Raw genomic sequence first — 17,030 nt, 5'->3', positions numbered from 1 at the left:
GTAGGACAGTTATCATAACCTCCTTTCCTTAAAAAGATTTATTTCATTAATCAATTTTCATCTATATACTTACGTTTCTTGACGCCAACCTCAAGTTGGAAAAAATTGCGAGAAAGCACTTTTTTGGCATAATTTATTAAATAATTTACTTACAAATTTAGTTTATAATTATAATTATAATAATGTCATTAAATGTTAATTTTTGTTATCGGAAATTATTTATGTATTTAACCAGCACACTTATTTATTAGCTACACCACAAAAACAAAATTAGTGCTAAAGACAATAGTTACGCTTAATAAACTTTAAAAGTTCTTGTTTTTGTTTCTCCTTTTTTTGTTTTTGTTGTTTGCTTAAAATGTACTTAAGTAAATAAATTTAATAATTTTAAAAAATTTTACTAATTAGGAATAAATTTTGTTACAGTTTCATTTTGTTCAATGTCAATGTATGCATGTATGTGTATGTATGTATGTATGTGTGTATGTGTGATTGAAACGAATTCACGAAATAAGGCCATTAGCTGCTTAAAATTACTTTAAATGTTATTATTTTCACTTTCTTTTGTTCTTTTTTGTTTTTATTATTTCTCATATAATTAATTACTAGTTTAAATGTCGGCTTAGTCATTAGTTAGTCGTAATGGGAAAGCATGAGTATGAGTTTAGTTAAAGCAAGGCGTTTTAATTGCAACGCAACACAGAAATATGCCGCCAATGTTTGGTCGCTTCAGTTTCTGCTGCTTAAGCGTCGAAATGTTAGAATTTATTTTAATTACTCACTAAGTCTCTGTTTATAAAGGTTGCTTCTTATTTAATACAATGGATTTTTACGTTATCCTAACGCTTCTAAACAGTCGTCTCCATTGTTTGTTGGCGCCAAGGCCTTGCTTTTGTTGTCGGCACTAATGCGTTCTCAATTTCTTTTTCGCTTTCAAGTACTCAACTTTTGATTTAACAATTTCTATATATATATATATACTTTCAGCGATTTTTTAACCTAGCTCTGTTTTCTTTATCTTTTGGTTAGCTTTACATTACTTGGTATTCACTGGAAGCTTAAGGATACATACACTGAAGAGTATGGTATTTAACGCTCAATATTCTTTTTCTAATTTACTGATTGCGAACCCCTGAAAATTCATAATTTTTTTTTTTAATTTTATTTGTTTATTCCTTAATACAAATATTTGACTTTTTTTCAAGCGCCTCGTTTCAATATTTCTCTTATTTTGATACCCATATTTCTTATTACAGGGGTGATATCCACCTGTGAATTCCGAAAAATAGAAAAAATCGATTTTTTCGCCCATATACTCGTAGTTTATAGAATGTACATATTTGAAAATATTTTACGAAGATTTGAAGTTAATCCCGCAAAGAGTTTTGGAGATATGAATTTAATGGAAGAATTCTTTAACTTAATGTAATCGACTCCCAAAACCTTAAACGCGTTTTTTTCGAAACTAGATTTTCAGAGCCCGTGAGGCAAACTTCTCCGAAACGGTTTCACAGTCTTCAGATTTTTACACGTTCTCCTCCGATGTATTAGTCAGGTAATGATCGAGGGAAAACCATTTTTTATAATAATTTCGATACTTTTAAATAGAACATGGAGAGTTCGTAATAGAACCACTGCGACTAGAGGATTTTGTTGCGACTCTGTGGTTTGGCAGTAATCGCGGTCGTATGAGGAGTGAATGAGGTCCTTCTGGAGAACGGTTAAAGTACATCCTATAATTGTACATTAGTTTAAATTATTTATTAAACAAACTTCCTTTTCACAAACATTTCACAAAACAAGGGGTTTTCTGCTTTGCAAGGACATAAAACTCCTTAAGTCGGAATTTCTGTATGTAAGACATCTCTTTTTCATATTCAGAAGATTTCTAATGTTTTAAAAAACAACCCGAAAAAGTATTAGCATTTAACCGATTTTTATCTCTGAGATATCTGATTTTTATATCTGAAAACTCTGATTTTAATCTGATCTTCCAATAGATCGTAGTTTCTATTCAGAAACGTGACAACGTTTAAAGCATGCATTGAAGTAATCTATAAATGACGCCTGTCTTTGACGTTCAATATCTCTGTTCAATATCTATCTCACTCCTTTCAACACCTTTAATAATCCTTGTTTCCTCATGATTTACATTGATCCCGATAATGGGTAAACCTAGTCTAAATGGTAGTATAGCTTGGTTTCTCACTTCGAAAGTGTGTTTCTTGAAGTAATTTCGCTACAGTGTTGTATATACTTTAGTTATTCATCTATGCATGGACTGGGCTTGGGACACTGTTGGATCCAAGTACTTGGAAAATGTTAGAAGGCCTTGGGGTTTTTGGAACTTGAATATATTCGAATATATACCTTTTGTGAAATATTTCTTTAGTAATCGTTTTATGGTTCAATTTCATAAACTACCCGTTATATTTCAGTAAATTAAAACAACGGTATTCCATTGAACCTTCAAAATGTATTAATCAAATACTTTAATGGCAATTATACGGCATTTATATAATCGCTTAAAATATCAAGTTTGTATTAACTTTCGTGATACCGGAGGATGGTTTCGTGATAGAAACGTTTTTCGGAAATCGGAATTTTGAAAATTAAAGAGGAAATTCAAGGAATTCTAAGTTTTTAGAAAACTGGGCTTTTAGCATAAGAAGAAGGACTTCATAGAATCCCACGTTTTTCGAAAAATATTTATAATATTTTGAAATTTAAATAATATATTCACAGAATTCTACGTTATTCGAACACTGCGATTTTAAAGCTTAAAAATGAATATATAGAATTCTTAATTTTTGAAAAATGCGATTTTAGAATTGGAATGAGAAATTCATCGGATACTCCGTCTTTCGAAAACTGAGATTTAGGAATTTAAAGAAGGTGTTCATAGCCTTTTACGTTTTTCGAAAACTGTTATTCAGAAATTTGAATGAGGAATTCTTTAAATTCTATGTTTTTCGAAAACCGCGGGTTTAGAGAAGAAAATCATAGGATTCACCATTTTCCGAATGCTGGGTTTTAGAAGTTGAAGCAGCAGTTCATTGGACTCTATGTTTTTCGAAAACTGGAATTTTGAAATTTAAATAAGGAATATATGGTATTCCAAATTTTTGAAAAATATGTTTTTTATTTGAGAGAGGAATTCATAGAATTCTATGTTTTTCGAAGACTGTTTTTTTGAAATTTAAATAAGGATTTTATAGTATTCTACGTTTTTCGAAAATTAGAATTTTGTAATTCAAAGGAAAATTTTAAAGAATTTTACGTTTATCGAAAACTGGGGTTTTGAATATAAAGAAATTAATTCATAGTCTTGTTTTTCGAAAACTGATTTAGGAATTTAAAAAAGGAATTCACAAAATTTTATGTTTTTCGAAGACTGGAATTTTGAATTCGAAGAAGCATTTCTTTGTTTTCTATGTTTTTTCGAAAACTGCGAGGTTCAAGAAGAAATTCATAAGATTGTCCGTTTTGGCAAGCTAGGATTTTGAATTTTGAAGGAGGAATTCATAGAATTCTATGTTTTTCGAATATTCGAGTTTTGGAATTTAAAGGAGTTGTAATAGATTACGGATACGAAATACAGGCAAGAAGGTCGCTTAATCATCACTTGCTTGATCAGATTCTGTTTTTTAATGTAATGTTTGGTATAAGAGCATTATATGATTGAAATGTAAGTCTCTTAGTAAAAAAATCAGTAAGTGATTTCGATACGGCCGACGATAGGATCGGAGACCTAATATTTTTAACAAAGTACCTTTCTTTCTTTTGAAGTTTCGAGCTTCTCAGAAGTCCTTGTAATCCGAGTAATGTAAGCTATTCGCTATAAAGGTTCAATAGTGAATGATTCGAGACCTGATTTTTTAATGTATGTATTATCAATTTTTCTTTCGAAACTTTGAGTATCTTGACATTTCGAACATTTCTTTTGCAATCGGAGTTATTTAAAACATCAGTTATGACTAAAAAATGTGTAACAGATATTTCAGACATCTATTTTTGTTACTCTTCTTCCCATATCTCTTCCATTTAATCCTATTTCTCTCGTTATTGGCTTGCTTACAAATCAATTTTTTTGTATTATCTCATAATCACCCTTGACTTCTTGACTTATTTTTACAGATTTTTAACACTAAGAAAGCACATAACATAAATATTATCTAGCTAAATACGAATATGAAGAAGTATTGTTGTACTTGTATGTATGTTTATGCATAAATGTTAGACGATTTCCGAAAATTAGCATGATATGAGCGAAATGTGGAAGATTTCCCGATTATACTTCTAAAGAGACTTTGTATGTATAAAGTTCATAGTTATGTTGTATGCGGTGTGCGGTGTCTAAATACGAGTTCGGTATGCGTTCCTTTAAATGTGGCTAAGAGAGGAAGCTTCTTTTGTTCGTTAATCAGGCTATGAGAGAGATTGATTATAAGACTATATGCATGTTTTGTGTATATTAGTATGTATAGCTATAAATATAACTGTCTTAAAACTACAAAAGCTGCGTTCCTATATCCGATACGACCTTGAAGCAAACGACACACCCTCTACATGCGTGTACTTTCCAGCGTCAAAGAGCCAGCGGCACCATCCGCGCTTGCGGACATCAATAAGAGATCCGACGCCGTCGAACCGGTCGAGCCCGTCGACGAGGAGCGTTTCTTGGTACCACTACGACCGTTGCTTTTTAAAAATCAACTTGTAGAACGTGTGAGCAGCTCGTCGTCATCCAGTTGTGCCAACGCAGCCGGTGAGCCCACATCGATGGTGGTCACACGGTTGCCGCCATCCGATGCCGACGGCAACTTGATGACATCACTGTCGGACGTATGGACTGGCATAATGATGCAGACGAAGCTTTTGCCGGTTTGTGAGTCGCGCGGATGCAGTGTTACCGGATTGAATTTATCCGTTTGTCCGTCGGTGAAGGTTTGTAGGCGTTGATAAATTTCGGGATAATGTTTGCGCAAGAGCACACCACGTCGTGACAAGATATCCAAGATATTGGAGAGTATGAGTTCGCCATGACCGTTATTCGAACGTAAGCTTGGATTGAATGTGAGTATAAGTATCTCGGTGGTGGGTTCCGGCACGGCAACCACTGTTAATGGTGGCTGCGGCTGCAGTTGTTGTTGTAGTTGTAGGGCCTGATGTTGTTGGTCCAATTCGGCTAGGATGCTCTTGCAGAGTTTCAGTTTGGCACAACGCGAGACCAGCTGGCGTTCCCAGCGTACTGGCGCCTGTCCCATGCCCGGCGCTTCGCTGACCACACATATGGCCACGTAGATGAGCATCTTGGAGTCCGGCTTGTATTCGGTGCTTAGCTTTAGCAATTCCGAGTACAGCTCGAGACCCATTTCGGCGGGCATCAGATCGGGCCAACGCACATAGGACGCCTCGCCCATACACTGAAAGCCGTGCTTGATGAAACTCTCAGCCGCCTCGGCGGAACGGAAGAGCACCCGCACAACGCCGCGCCCCTGCGACAGGAAGCCCTTGCGCGCCAACAAACTGAGATGGCGCTGCGAATCGACATCATCCTTACACGTGGCTAACACTTGGCGGCACAAATTCGACGCGCGTGAGTGTAGACATGCTTTGCGGTGCTTCTCCCAGTGGGCGCGCCGACATTCACGCGAACAATATAGATGGGTACAATTGTGGCATGACTTGTAATACTTTTTGGCGTCTGCGGGTGTGGCGCTACGATCGCACTTGGTGTTGCGGCACTTGATCTGCAGCTCGGATGTGGTCTTATTATTGGACTCGGAACTGTCGCCGAGCGAGACACGGCGCGTCGACACTGTGGCGTTCCCGGCGCCGATGACACCGCTGCCACCTCCAACGCCACCGACGGCTGACGCGTGTTGGCTGTTGATGCTGGCGTCTTGGTAGTACCCGACAACGTTGGTGTGCTGCGTCGTTGCGCCGATGCTGTTGCCGGTTGACGAATTGGTTTTGGCATTTTGTTGCTGTTGTTGTTGCTGTTGCAGCTGTTGTTGTTTTTGTTGTTGCGGTGCATCGCCCTCACTGCGCCGGCGCAAACGCTGCTGTTCGGCCTGTAGTTGTACTAGTAGTAGTTGTTGTTGGGATTGCTGTAGTTGCGTCTGGGATTGGGGAATTTGTGGTGGTTGTTGCTGCTGCGGCATATGACGGAATGTTACCAGGGACTGACTAGCTGAATCGCCTGCGAATGAGAAGAGAATGTGCGTGGGTTGAGGCAATAGTTGATAGTTAACTCTTTCTTTAACAACGTAAACATTTACTAAGTAACTTCTAATGCAGTACACAACGTCTAGGCATGCCCAACGAAAGTATCAAACAAAAATTGTTTTTAAAAGCACATGTTCACAGGAGTTCTTTTTTTTTAACGCGGAGGAATGAGTTGAGCATGCTTGGAAGGATTCCGTCGTACTACTTGCTTCATAGCGTTCGCCATTTTCAGTGGCAATAACTCTCTTCGGGGACAAACATTTTTGAAAATCCCCCAAAAAAAACAGATTTTTAATTTTTTACGAAGTTCGGCCGATATTTTATGTTACAAAATATGTGTAACCTGATTTATATACATCTTTGCTAAGCTTCTCTAATTTCATTTTGAATATGATTTTAGTTTTCCTAATTGACTTATTGCTAACCAAATTACAATCTCATCGTCTAATCTGCTTTAGAATATGAAGATGCCAAAACGAAAGAACAGGAGATAGAGGCAAAAAATAAATAAAATATAAGCTAGAAAGCGGCCTTTCTAAGAATTCATCGCTAATATCATACTGTCGCAACATGTACGATTGGAAACCAATACTAATTGGTGTAACAGCGATATTAAGCATACCAGTATACTCATAAGCCGTCCCGATGTAGAGCTTTTTAATTTTTTTTTGAATGGAGCTATTGGCCCTTGAAGTTAGGTTGGAAATAGAACTAAGTTTATACAAATATATATACAATAATTTTAGAAGCATTGTTTTTATATTTTCAACTCCAAAATTTGTTGCTAGATGATAAGTTTTTTGCTGAAATGTGAAAGAACTTAGGTATATGTACTAAAATTTTAAAGAAGAGAGAAGACCGTCTATTTTTAATGCGCTAAATTTTTCCTCTCAAATGTATTTTTTCTTTGTTGGAAATAATTTCGTGAACGAAATAATAATTTCCACTTTTCACAGATTCATTGGCTTATTTTATGAGGCAAAAAAATATTAATAATAGTACTTGCTAACTGGAACATTTTTATACTCTCGCAACATGTTACTATAATAGTATTGTTCGCCTAAAATTTATGACAGGGTAAAAGCGAGAAGCGCTAGGAAGACTGAAGCGATAATAGTTCAAGCGAAGACCGATGCTATACTCGTAAGATGTTAGAGTAGAAGCGGCATAGCAAGCAAGGCTTTTTGCGATGAAGATAATATAGAACAGCTCGGCTTGCTTTGCGCTGGAAAATTCTATAATCCGAAAGATCTGATTAAGTAGGATTTATAGCTAAAAGTAACGTTGTCTTATAGAATCGTTTCTCGCTTTCACTATGATATTAGCCTAATGACTATTTGTATTACCAAAAACTAAACGAGATCTAAATTGTCAAAGTCGGACAACAACTGTTCTAGACCTCAGAGCTAATTACCAACCTTTTTCCGAAAGTATCGAGCAATCTGTTTGAATCTTTACCTGGTATTATTATGCGTGTCAAAAATGAGTTGAATCGGACCAACACTATAATACTCCTACCTCTTATATACCTAATTTCGGGTTGACTTTACACCGTATTTATCGGACAATATGCAAGGCGTCTAGAAAAATTAAGTGAACATGTACCACTTGATATAAAGGGGTTTTCAATAGAGACACTACAAAAGTAGACTTATAGGAAGAACAAACGACGCAACAACTTGAAAATGATCCGGATTTTTATCGAAAAATCATTGGGCCGTACTTCTTTCGCTACCGCTCAATGATAACCAAACATTTTTGGCCCGAATTGGATGATATGGACATGGAAAATATCTGGTTCCAACAAGAAAACCAAGTTTAGTGATCGTGTTATCTCACGAAATGTCACAGTCTATGGTCTATGCCAAAAAGTCGGCGATTGATGAACTTCGTGAAATTGTACCAGTATCGGCCAATTTATACTTGAAAACCGACGAAAATTAGGTTCAGCGTCTGGACTTCTGCAAGAGTACTCGTAGTGGCCATGCAAAAAATTCAAGTTCCACACATAATGGCATCGAATGTACTTTCACAGGAATAAAGAATTTCATTGAAAAATTAAAAAAAAACTTTTGATGAGCGCATCATTTCGCACCGTCACCTCCCAGATTATGTGACATAAAACCTCTAAACTATTGTTTATGAGGTTATGTAAAGTAGTAAGTATACTGATTTCTTTCACAAAATTTAAAGATTTCCAACAACTGAAATTATTTCCTTGTTTTTGATCCTTCCAATTTGCGAGTGTATAAAATGTTCGATTACACCCGAACTTAGCTCTTCTTTACTTCTTATTAAATAGCCCAATCAATCACTGAGACCTTTATTTTTACTGTATGAGTATAATAAATATTAAATAATCGAGTAAAAGAAAATAAAAATAAATAATAAAAGATAATTTATGTATAGTTATAAATGCTTTAAGGCTAACTAGTAGGAAGAGAAACCAAAAATGTAAAGAGTTCATGATAGGTTTTGTCCGCTCTGAAACTGTACAATAAAAGTTCTAAGTTTTTTGATCGCTATGAGTTCCCTTTGGAGAATTTATTTTTACTATGTTTTTTTTTAGAAGTAAACTAGTTCTTCGCTTCTGTATTTTTTGATTTTAATTTGTTTCATAAAGAAAAACATATATATAATACAAAATACAAAATAAAAGAATATTAATAATAAAAACTTTAAACATATAAAATTTATATATTTTTTGTGAATATCTTTCAAACAATAGTAATATAATACTGATTTATAAATCCAAATATTATATATACTTATCAGCTCTTAACATATATATCGAAACACAACAACCACGAATCGTAAATAATTATATTTAAAAAATGTCAATAATTATCGAATTTCGTTTGAATTTACAAGTAACTGTATATATTTTCAAAACTCTAACTATAAATTTGATTCTGCAAAAATACGAGTATATATCAATTGATACGATTGTGAGCCGCAATGATGATGTAGCTGCGCTTAAATGTCTATATATTTTACTATATACGATTACGAATACGAATACGAGTATGTAGTAGTTACATATGTTTGTATGTACGAGTATATTTTTGTGATGGAAGAAAACTTACAGGTTCATACCTGTCGTCGTGGACCTAGCGTATGGATCACTTGTGGCGGCGGGCCCCGCGTTGACGTTGACGCCGACGCCGACGCTAGCGCCAAGAGCTGCACCCGCACCCGCACCAGCGCCCACGTTCACGCCCTGCACTCCACCACTGGACGACGCTGACGACGATGGCAGTCCTAATAGTGAGGCTAAGACATCTTCTAGCGAAGCGGTGCTCAACGAGCGTTCTGGCGCTAAATTTCAGAATTTCGATGCAATTTTGTATTTTTGTTTTGTTTTTCGATTGCGAGCAAATGTTTTCAAGTGAGTGTTTTGCGTATTTTTTTTTATAATTTTACGGATGAAAAGGTGGGAGAATACAGTAGTTTGGTTAGGTTTTTGGCAATTTTGTACACATTTCGGCATATATGTATATATGTAGCACATATTGTTGATCGCCATTGATTGTTGATGAATTTGAAAGATTTTTTTTTTGGTGGGAATATCAGTTTAGTTAGCATTAGTAATGTTGGTGTGGTAAAAAACAAGAAAAAGAAACGAGAATATAAAACGCATATATATTTTAATTGTTTTTGTAAAACGCTTTGCTTTAGCCTAAGATATGTTTACTTAATTAAATGCTAATTAAAATAACTATACTGCCAACCATAAGTCTTAGAAAAATTATACAAAATATCAGTGACACATGGTATACACCCTGTCTCTCAATAATGACTGCTACCAATGAGGTCTACGTCTGACTCATTACGCAATTAACTTATGATTTAGTAAGAGCTTTGAGTAACGAAGCAAATTTTAATGTTTACATTAAGTTTTTAGCGGTCTAAAATCGCAAGTATATACGTGAGGAAGAGAGGAGGCATTTAATAGGTGGTAGTAGTTCGGAGCGTGGAAAGGGTGTTTCAAGGAAAGTGGCACAGAAATTCTACGATTTTTAGTTGCAATTAATAGCTACTGTATGGTTATGTGATGAATGAATAATAGTATGAACTAGTTAAATAAATAGACGATTGTATAGATATATATAGTGCATTTTGAAAATACTAAATAACAAATAACTTAATATTAAGTATCTAAAATGTTGGTAATGGAATGTCTGCTAATGGCGTGTTACAAAGAGTTGAAATATTTAATTATAACTAATTTGGGTTTAACTTAAAAGGTATTAAAAATATTTATGAAATAATACTATATAGTTTGAAGTCCTCGATTTAGCAATTTTCGTCTAGCTCTCTGTTTGGCTGTGCATCTGTGCGTCTGTGTGTATGTACGCGAACTAGTTCTTCAGATTTTGATGGAGTAATGTGTAGAAGTTCCCGCAAGTGAGGAAAGTTCTCTCAGTGCTATTCTATTTGGGGTGGTCAGAAACAATTCTTTTACATATGGCTCATCCAGTTCACGACTTCTCGTCTTAGACCAAGTATCCTCAGGGTAATCCAAGAACATTCTTTTGAAGGCGAGATAAAGTGAGAAGACTAAACATCCCTCTCCAGGATTGTGCGCCGCGTTTGTGACTCACGACGTAAAAAACGTCCTCATTAAAAAATAAACAACAGTAACGGATAAGAAACTCCCTTTTTGATAACAATCAAACGTTTTTGAGAGAAAGGTTTTGTGGAAGATTTATGGTCCTAACGATGAGCTATACAAAGCAGCGGCTACGCTGCTTAGGTCGTCCGAATGGACGAAAACACTCCAGCTAAGAAAGTATTCGACACAGTACCCGCCGAAGGAAACACAGAAAGAGGAACATCTCCACTCCGTTGGAAAGACCAGAACCTGCCTTCGCTTGGAATCTTCAATTGCTGCCACATTGCTAAAAGAAGAAACGACAAGCGCGCTGTTGTTAACTCGGCTGTAACCGCGTAAGCAGCGTCTACGCCAGCAAGGAAGAAGAATAATAAGAATTTATGGTCCTGACAGCCCTTTCAGGTAACTTTGGTGTCAAAGACGCGCCGCACACTGAAAGGCCAATTATTGATAAAATAATGGAAATCGTCGAGTCCAACCGTCATGTATGCTCTGCTTTGATTGCCGTTTGGTATCATATAAATAAGGCTGTTTCTAAAAAGAGGATCAATTATTGAGTGCCACACGATTAAGCGCAAAAAGGGCAGAATTGCCATTTCTTAAAAGGACTGCTGATGAAATGCGACAACGTCAAACGAACCCAGTCTTGGTCGAATCATGTAGGGTACACGCCTACGCAGGTGTTTGGAAGTATCGGCAGGGAATCCTCTACTATGAACTGCTTACGAGCCGTCAAACTAATAATTTTAAACTGTACTGTCAAAAATTGGGCTCCAATCAATTTACACACAATTATTAACACGAAAAGCGCAGCAAACGCATTTATTAATTTAACATATTTTTAACATAATAACGCTTAAAGAAAGCATTCGGCTGGAAGTGGGCAATAAGAGAGGAATTGTGTTCCATCGGGACAACGCCAGGCCACACACATGGATGACTCGCCAAAAGCTCCGGGAGCTTGAATGGACAGTTCTTATATAGCCACCTTATAGTCCGGACTTTGCAGCAAGTGATTACTATACGTTTCTGTCTATGGCGAATTATTTTATTTGTAAAAAACTCGCCTCAAAAGAAGCTTATAAAAATCAACATTTACAGTGTTTTGCCAATAGGACCAAGTCTTGTATGAGAGTGGCATTATGAAAACAGCAAAATATACAGGAAATATTTGAATGAAGAAGAGAAAAGGGAATAAAGCACCAAAAATTAAAATAGCAATATGTAAAAAAATATACACATATAACAAACCAATCACAATCCAATTAAAAGAAATTAAACTTTGTTTAAAACAAATAATTTCCATACAAACATATAAAGTATATGTTTTATATGCAAAGACTTTTATTTATATCGAATAACTGTTATATGTAAATGCGTTAAAAACTAAATTATTTATGAAATCTAAAATTTTATTTTAATTTTTAAAACATCTTATATAGTATGTTTATGTGTATATGTAGGTATGTATAAATGGTGTTGCTTATGAAAATAAATTTAATGGTACATATATATAATATTTATATATGTATGTTTTATGATAGGCTTGTGATGGAAATAAAGCCAAACACAATAAAAACACATTTCAAATGAAAAAGGGAGTTATGCGAAAAAATTAATGTATGTTTTTTTATTATTTAGTTTTCAATGATGTTTTACAAAATTATTTTCCATAAAAGAAATTTGAAATGCTCTTATTTTCTTAATTTAACTAAAGATTAATAGAAAAAATTAATTTATTAAATTATAATTAATTAATTATATTATAAAAATTAATAAAACATAAAATTTCGAAATTATTTTCAGTACATGAAATTTAAATGTACATATTTTTACATTTTTAGTACAATTTTTCATATTCAATTATAATTTTATACTAAAAATTAATAAAAAAATTAGTTAAATTATAAAAATTAATAAAACACAAATTCGTCCGATTTTATATACAATTCTAGTTAGTTCGACAGTTATGTTTATTTTTCAATATTCTGGCGCTAGAAAATTGAAACTTTTCAAAACATTTTGGGAGCTTTTTGAAAAAAATTTAATATTTTTTTATAAAAATTTCGTTAATTGTGAATAGAATGTTTAAGAATGACATGCTTGCCTTAATTTGCAAACGTTATGTTATGTCACATTAAGTTATGCGTTTTTATGTACATACATGTGTAGCTGCATCGCTTTGAAAGTGTTCTTATGCGTCGTTTTAGAAATGTGATTTTTTGGCTGTGAATTTAAATGATTTTTGTGTGAAGAGCACTCAATAGAGTAAAAGGAAAAATGGGTCGATTTTTATATCAAGGCATGTGAGTTAGTAACAAAATGGTGCGAATATGTTTGGTGAATTTTTTGGCACAAATGTATATGATGTTCCTTACTAGCGCTTATTTTTATTTACTAATTTTTCGAACATTGAATTAGTCTATTTTAAAACTCTGCCAAAATAGAAAATTCATTGAATTCGTGATGCTTTTTGATATTTGGAACTTATTCGATACACAAATTTTGAAATCGCAATTTTTATATTGGAAATATTTTGAGTTTATTTTGGCTTAATTTTTGGCGTGAACCTTATTATGTTCTTGACAATTCGAAAATAGTTTTTGAATTGAATACTTAGTTTAATTTTTCTCATTTCAATTTTGAATATTTTTGAAAAATTAATAAGTAAATACTGTGAAGATAAATATAAATTTTTAAGAAGATGTGTTGTCTTTTAAGAAGATTAATATCAATTATTGAAATTTAAATCTTTGTGAAGTATTGGGTATAATTTTGACAAACTAACTGCGCCTTATTCCATTTTATTTTTTTTCTCACTTTCCTGTTCATTATTCCTTTATACCAGCTGATCAAATTTAACCCGTACAAAAAAAAACGAAAAAAATGCTCGAAACTTAATCGACTTGTTTTTGATCCTGGAAATAGTCGAAATAAGCCTATCACTACACTAGTCAATTCCACAGACCAACAAAATTCAATAAGGAGACAATTTTTTTTTTGCCAAAGATTTAAAATTGTTGAATTTTTAATGCCACAGCGTTGAATATTGAGGAATTTTACAAAATAAATTCAGCAGAAGGTTGTTTTAAATCTGGGAATTATTTAAGAAAATTCAGCAAATTTACAAAATATGCTTTTTATAACATCAGTTCCAGTGCTAGCATACCTATAGGCGCCTCAGTTGCATTTTCTGCTATTTTCATTTTATAATTCGGAATTTGTCATCTTGATAGTGCAGTAAATTTTAATTAGCGCCATAACTGTATAAAAGTCATTTGGAAAATATCTTAATATTCTTACAGCAAAATCTTACTGTTTATTAAGACTTACTTTCAGTTTTCAGTACAGTTATTTAAAAATTGAAAGTTGCGCAGCAGTCGCTGCATACTTTCCGGCGCCAAGGCCATATTTTCGTAATATTTTAGCTATCTCCGCACATAACTGTTAACTTTGACGCATTTTTCATTTTTAATGATTTTGTGAACACTGTAAAATGATTGAGAAGTCTGTTTTCGGACGTAAATATGTATTTATTTTATTTTCATGTTATGTTTTACAAATAAAACAAAATTTTTATATAATATGTTTATTATGTAGATATGTATGCAAATTAATTGTCATCGTCGAAACTTAAAATCTAAAGAAAGAACAAAAGCATAAATTTTAAAACTAAAATTTAATACAAAGTAAATTTATATTATTTTAACTATGAACATTTTTTAAAGTACATACAGTTAAAAATAAAAGTTCAACGAAATGTGTTAATTAAATAAAAATATTATAAATGTAGATATTTTGAGCATAAACAAATGGGGGTAATGAATAATTTTTAAGTTTTTTGTTTTAGTTTTTCGAATTTTTTTTTTTAATTTTCATAATTTTTTGCTTCATTTTTCAAAATTTTTCGAATCTCATATATATTTTTAAATTTTTTAAGATTTCAATATTTTCAATTTGAAAGCTTTGATATTTCATAATTTTTTACATTAATGAAATTATACAACTTTCAAAATCTTCCATATTTTAAAAATTTTCAAAATCTTTCAAATTTTGTCAATATTTAAAAATATTTCAAAATTTTTAATATTTCAAAAAATTTCAAAACTTTTCAAAATTTGAAATATTTCAGAAATTTCCAAATTTTCAATATTTCAAAAATTTTCAAAACTTTCGCTAATTTCAAATTTGTTGTTATTTCAAGAATTTTAAAAACTTTCGATATATTTTCAATTGACCAAAATTTGTCAATATTTCAAAAAATTTCGAAATTTTCCACGTATAAAAATTTTCAAAATCTTAAAAATTTCAATATTTAAAAAGTTTTCAAAATTGGCCAATATTTTACAATTTTTAATATTTCAAAACTTTTCAAAATTTTAAATTTTTCAAAATTCGTCAATGTTTAAAATTTTTCATTATATCAATTTCTTTATAAATTTTGAGTTTTAATTTTTCAATTTTTTCTCTAAATTTCTTTCATTTTATCGTATTTAAAAACATCTACATATTTCCGTTTAAATTTTAAAATATAATATTGCCACAGTTGTTTTTTTGATTTATTATTTTTTTGTTTTTGTTTTTACATTAAAGCGAAATTAAGGTAAACTTATACGCATATAAATACAATCGAGAATACATTTTAAATACATTTTGTATATATGTAAAGTTATATAAATTAAATGTTAAATAATGTATATATATATGGGTGTGTATGTGTGTTTTAAAAACAACATAATCGAAAAAAATGTAGTGCAAACTAATCGTAAGAATGCCGTGGGATTTTTGTTCTTGCATTTGTTAGCATCTGTAGCTTACGAAGACGCCGCAAAACCGTTATGGAACAAAAATTTTAACGAAATCTACTTGTGCGCACTTAAAATGTAAAAATTAAATTTTTACATGCTAATTGCAGATTTTAATAATTTCAATATCTTTTTTTTCAATTTTCTTCTGCAACACTACAAATTAACGGTATATTTATATGTGAGTAATGAAATGCACTAAAATGTATACATTTAAGTATATATATACTATATATGTGTGTATATGTGACAACTACATGGCTAAACAACTACAAATACAATGTTCAACTCGTTGCTTGTTTTGTTGTTTTTTGTTGCGAATCGCTTGCACACTACTAAATTAAACAAACAAACAGAGCATTTTTGCTTCGCACGCTAAACGTTTTCTTGCGCTTCCACTACAGAATATGTTCAATTTCAATAAGAAAAGTTAGCTTGAAAGTGTGTGTGTATGTGCACGCATGTGTATGTGTACATGTGTGTGTGTAGAAATTTTGGTTTTGAAGTGAAAAAAGTTGGCTGGTGTTTGCTGTTGCTGCCAACGCTACATTCCATAGGCGTTCATACATATGTCTGTGTATATGGGTGTGTGTGTGCGCTTATGTATTTGAGGACTTACGGTAATTGTATACATACAACGCGCTCATAGTAAATTAGTACATAGTAATTATTGCCTAAATCATAATTGTGGACTCACCACCGCCAACGATACTCAGACCGTTCATGCGTAACACATGTGGATTTGTTGTTATCGCTGTGGTGATGCCGATGCCACCAACACTATTTGGTGTTGTTATTGCCGTTAATGTATTTGATGATGAATTACTTGTATTGTAATTGTAATTATAATTATTATATTGACTGCTGCTAATGCTGTTGTTAGTTGCTGTATTGTTGTTGGTATTCGTAGCGCTACTAAATGCGGTTGCTGTCGTCTCGATGACCGGTGTTTGCGGTGAGTCCAGTGGTCGTATGCCAACAAATGAGGATTCAAGCCAACATTTTCTAAACGAATCGGAAAGAAATTGGAGAAAAATAAAATTTTTTATTAGTAAAAATTTCTAAAATGTAAATATGAAATAATTAATTATGCGTTTTAATGTATTATTTGTTGTTAATAATTTTTGTTAGCTGTTAACGCTGTATTAGTGATGGTGTTTCAGTGCTTCGCATTTTTAGTCCGTACTTTATTAAGATTTTTAATATTTATTAGACCAGGGTTGCCATGCTGACATTTATTAAATGTGTACACCGAAAAAGTTATTAAAATTTTAAGGAAGACAGTTTGTTAAATAATTTATAATATTTCGCACAAGCTGTTGTTAATAGATTACAGAAACTAAAATAAGCCCTTTATTCCTAAATAAATAACAAACTTC

General features: G+C 32.8%; 1 protein-coding gene across 10 annotated transcripts in view; it reads right to left on the bottom strand.

Moving 5' to 3' along the window:
• Window positions 1-1,163: 1,163 nt before the first annotated feature.
• Window positions 1,164-17,030, bottom strand: part of LOC105232472 (serine-rich adhesin for platelets) — a 221,075-nt gene continuing 205,208 nt past the window's right edge. For 8 of the 10 annotated variants that reach the window (XM_049458687.1, XM_049458683.1, XM_049458678.1 and 5 more), the window contains 3 exons: window positions 16,349-16,656; window positions 9,328-9,549; window positions 1,164-6,205 (listed from right to left, as the gene is read on the bottom strand). In XM_049458687.1, the coding sequence (XP_049314644.1) occupies window positions 4,713-6,205; window positions 9,328-9,549; window positions 16,349-16,656 (2,023 nt within the window). In that variant the 3' untranslated portion in view covers window positions 1,164-4,712. Of the gene's footprint in view, window positions 6,206-9,317; window positions 9,550-16,348; window positions 16,657-17,030 lie in introns of all 10 variants that reach the window. The other 2 variants (XM_049458708.1, XM_049458707.1) reach the window with 2 other exon arrangements.

Source organism: Bactrocera dorsalis, chromosome 1 (assembly GCF_023373825.1).
Source record: "Bactrocera dorsalis isolate Fly_Bdor chromosome 1, ASM2337382v1, whole genome shotgun sequence".
NCBI lineage: Eukaryota > Metazoa > Arthropoda > Insecta > Diptera > Tephritidae > Bactrocera > Bactrocera dorsalis.
Note: the sequence above shows the minus strand (reverse complement) of the source record. Positions and strands in the feature narration are given on the sequence as shown.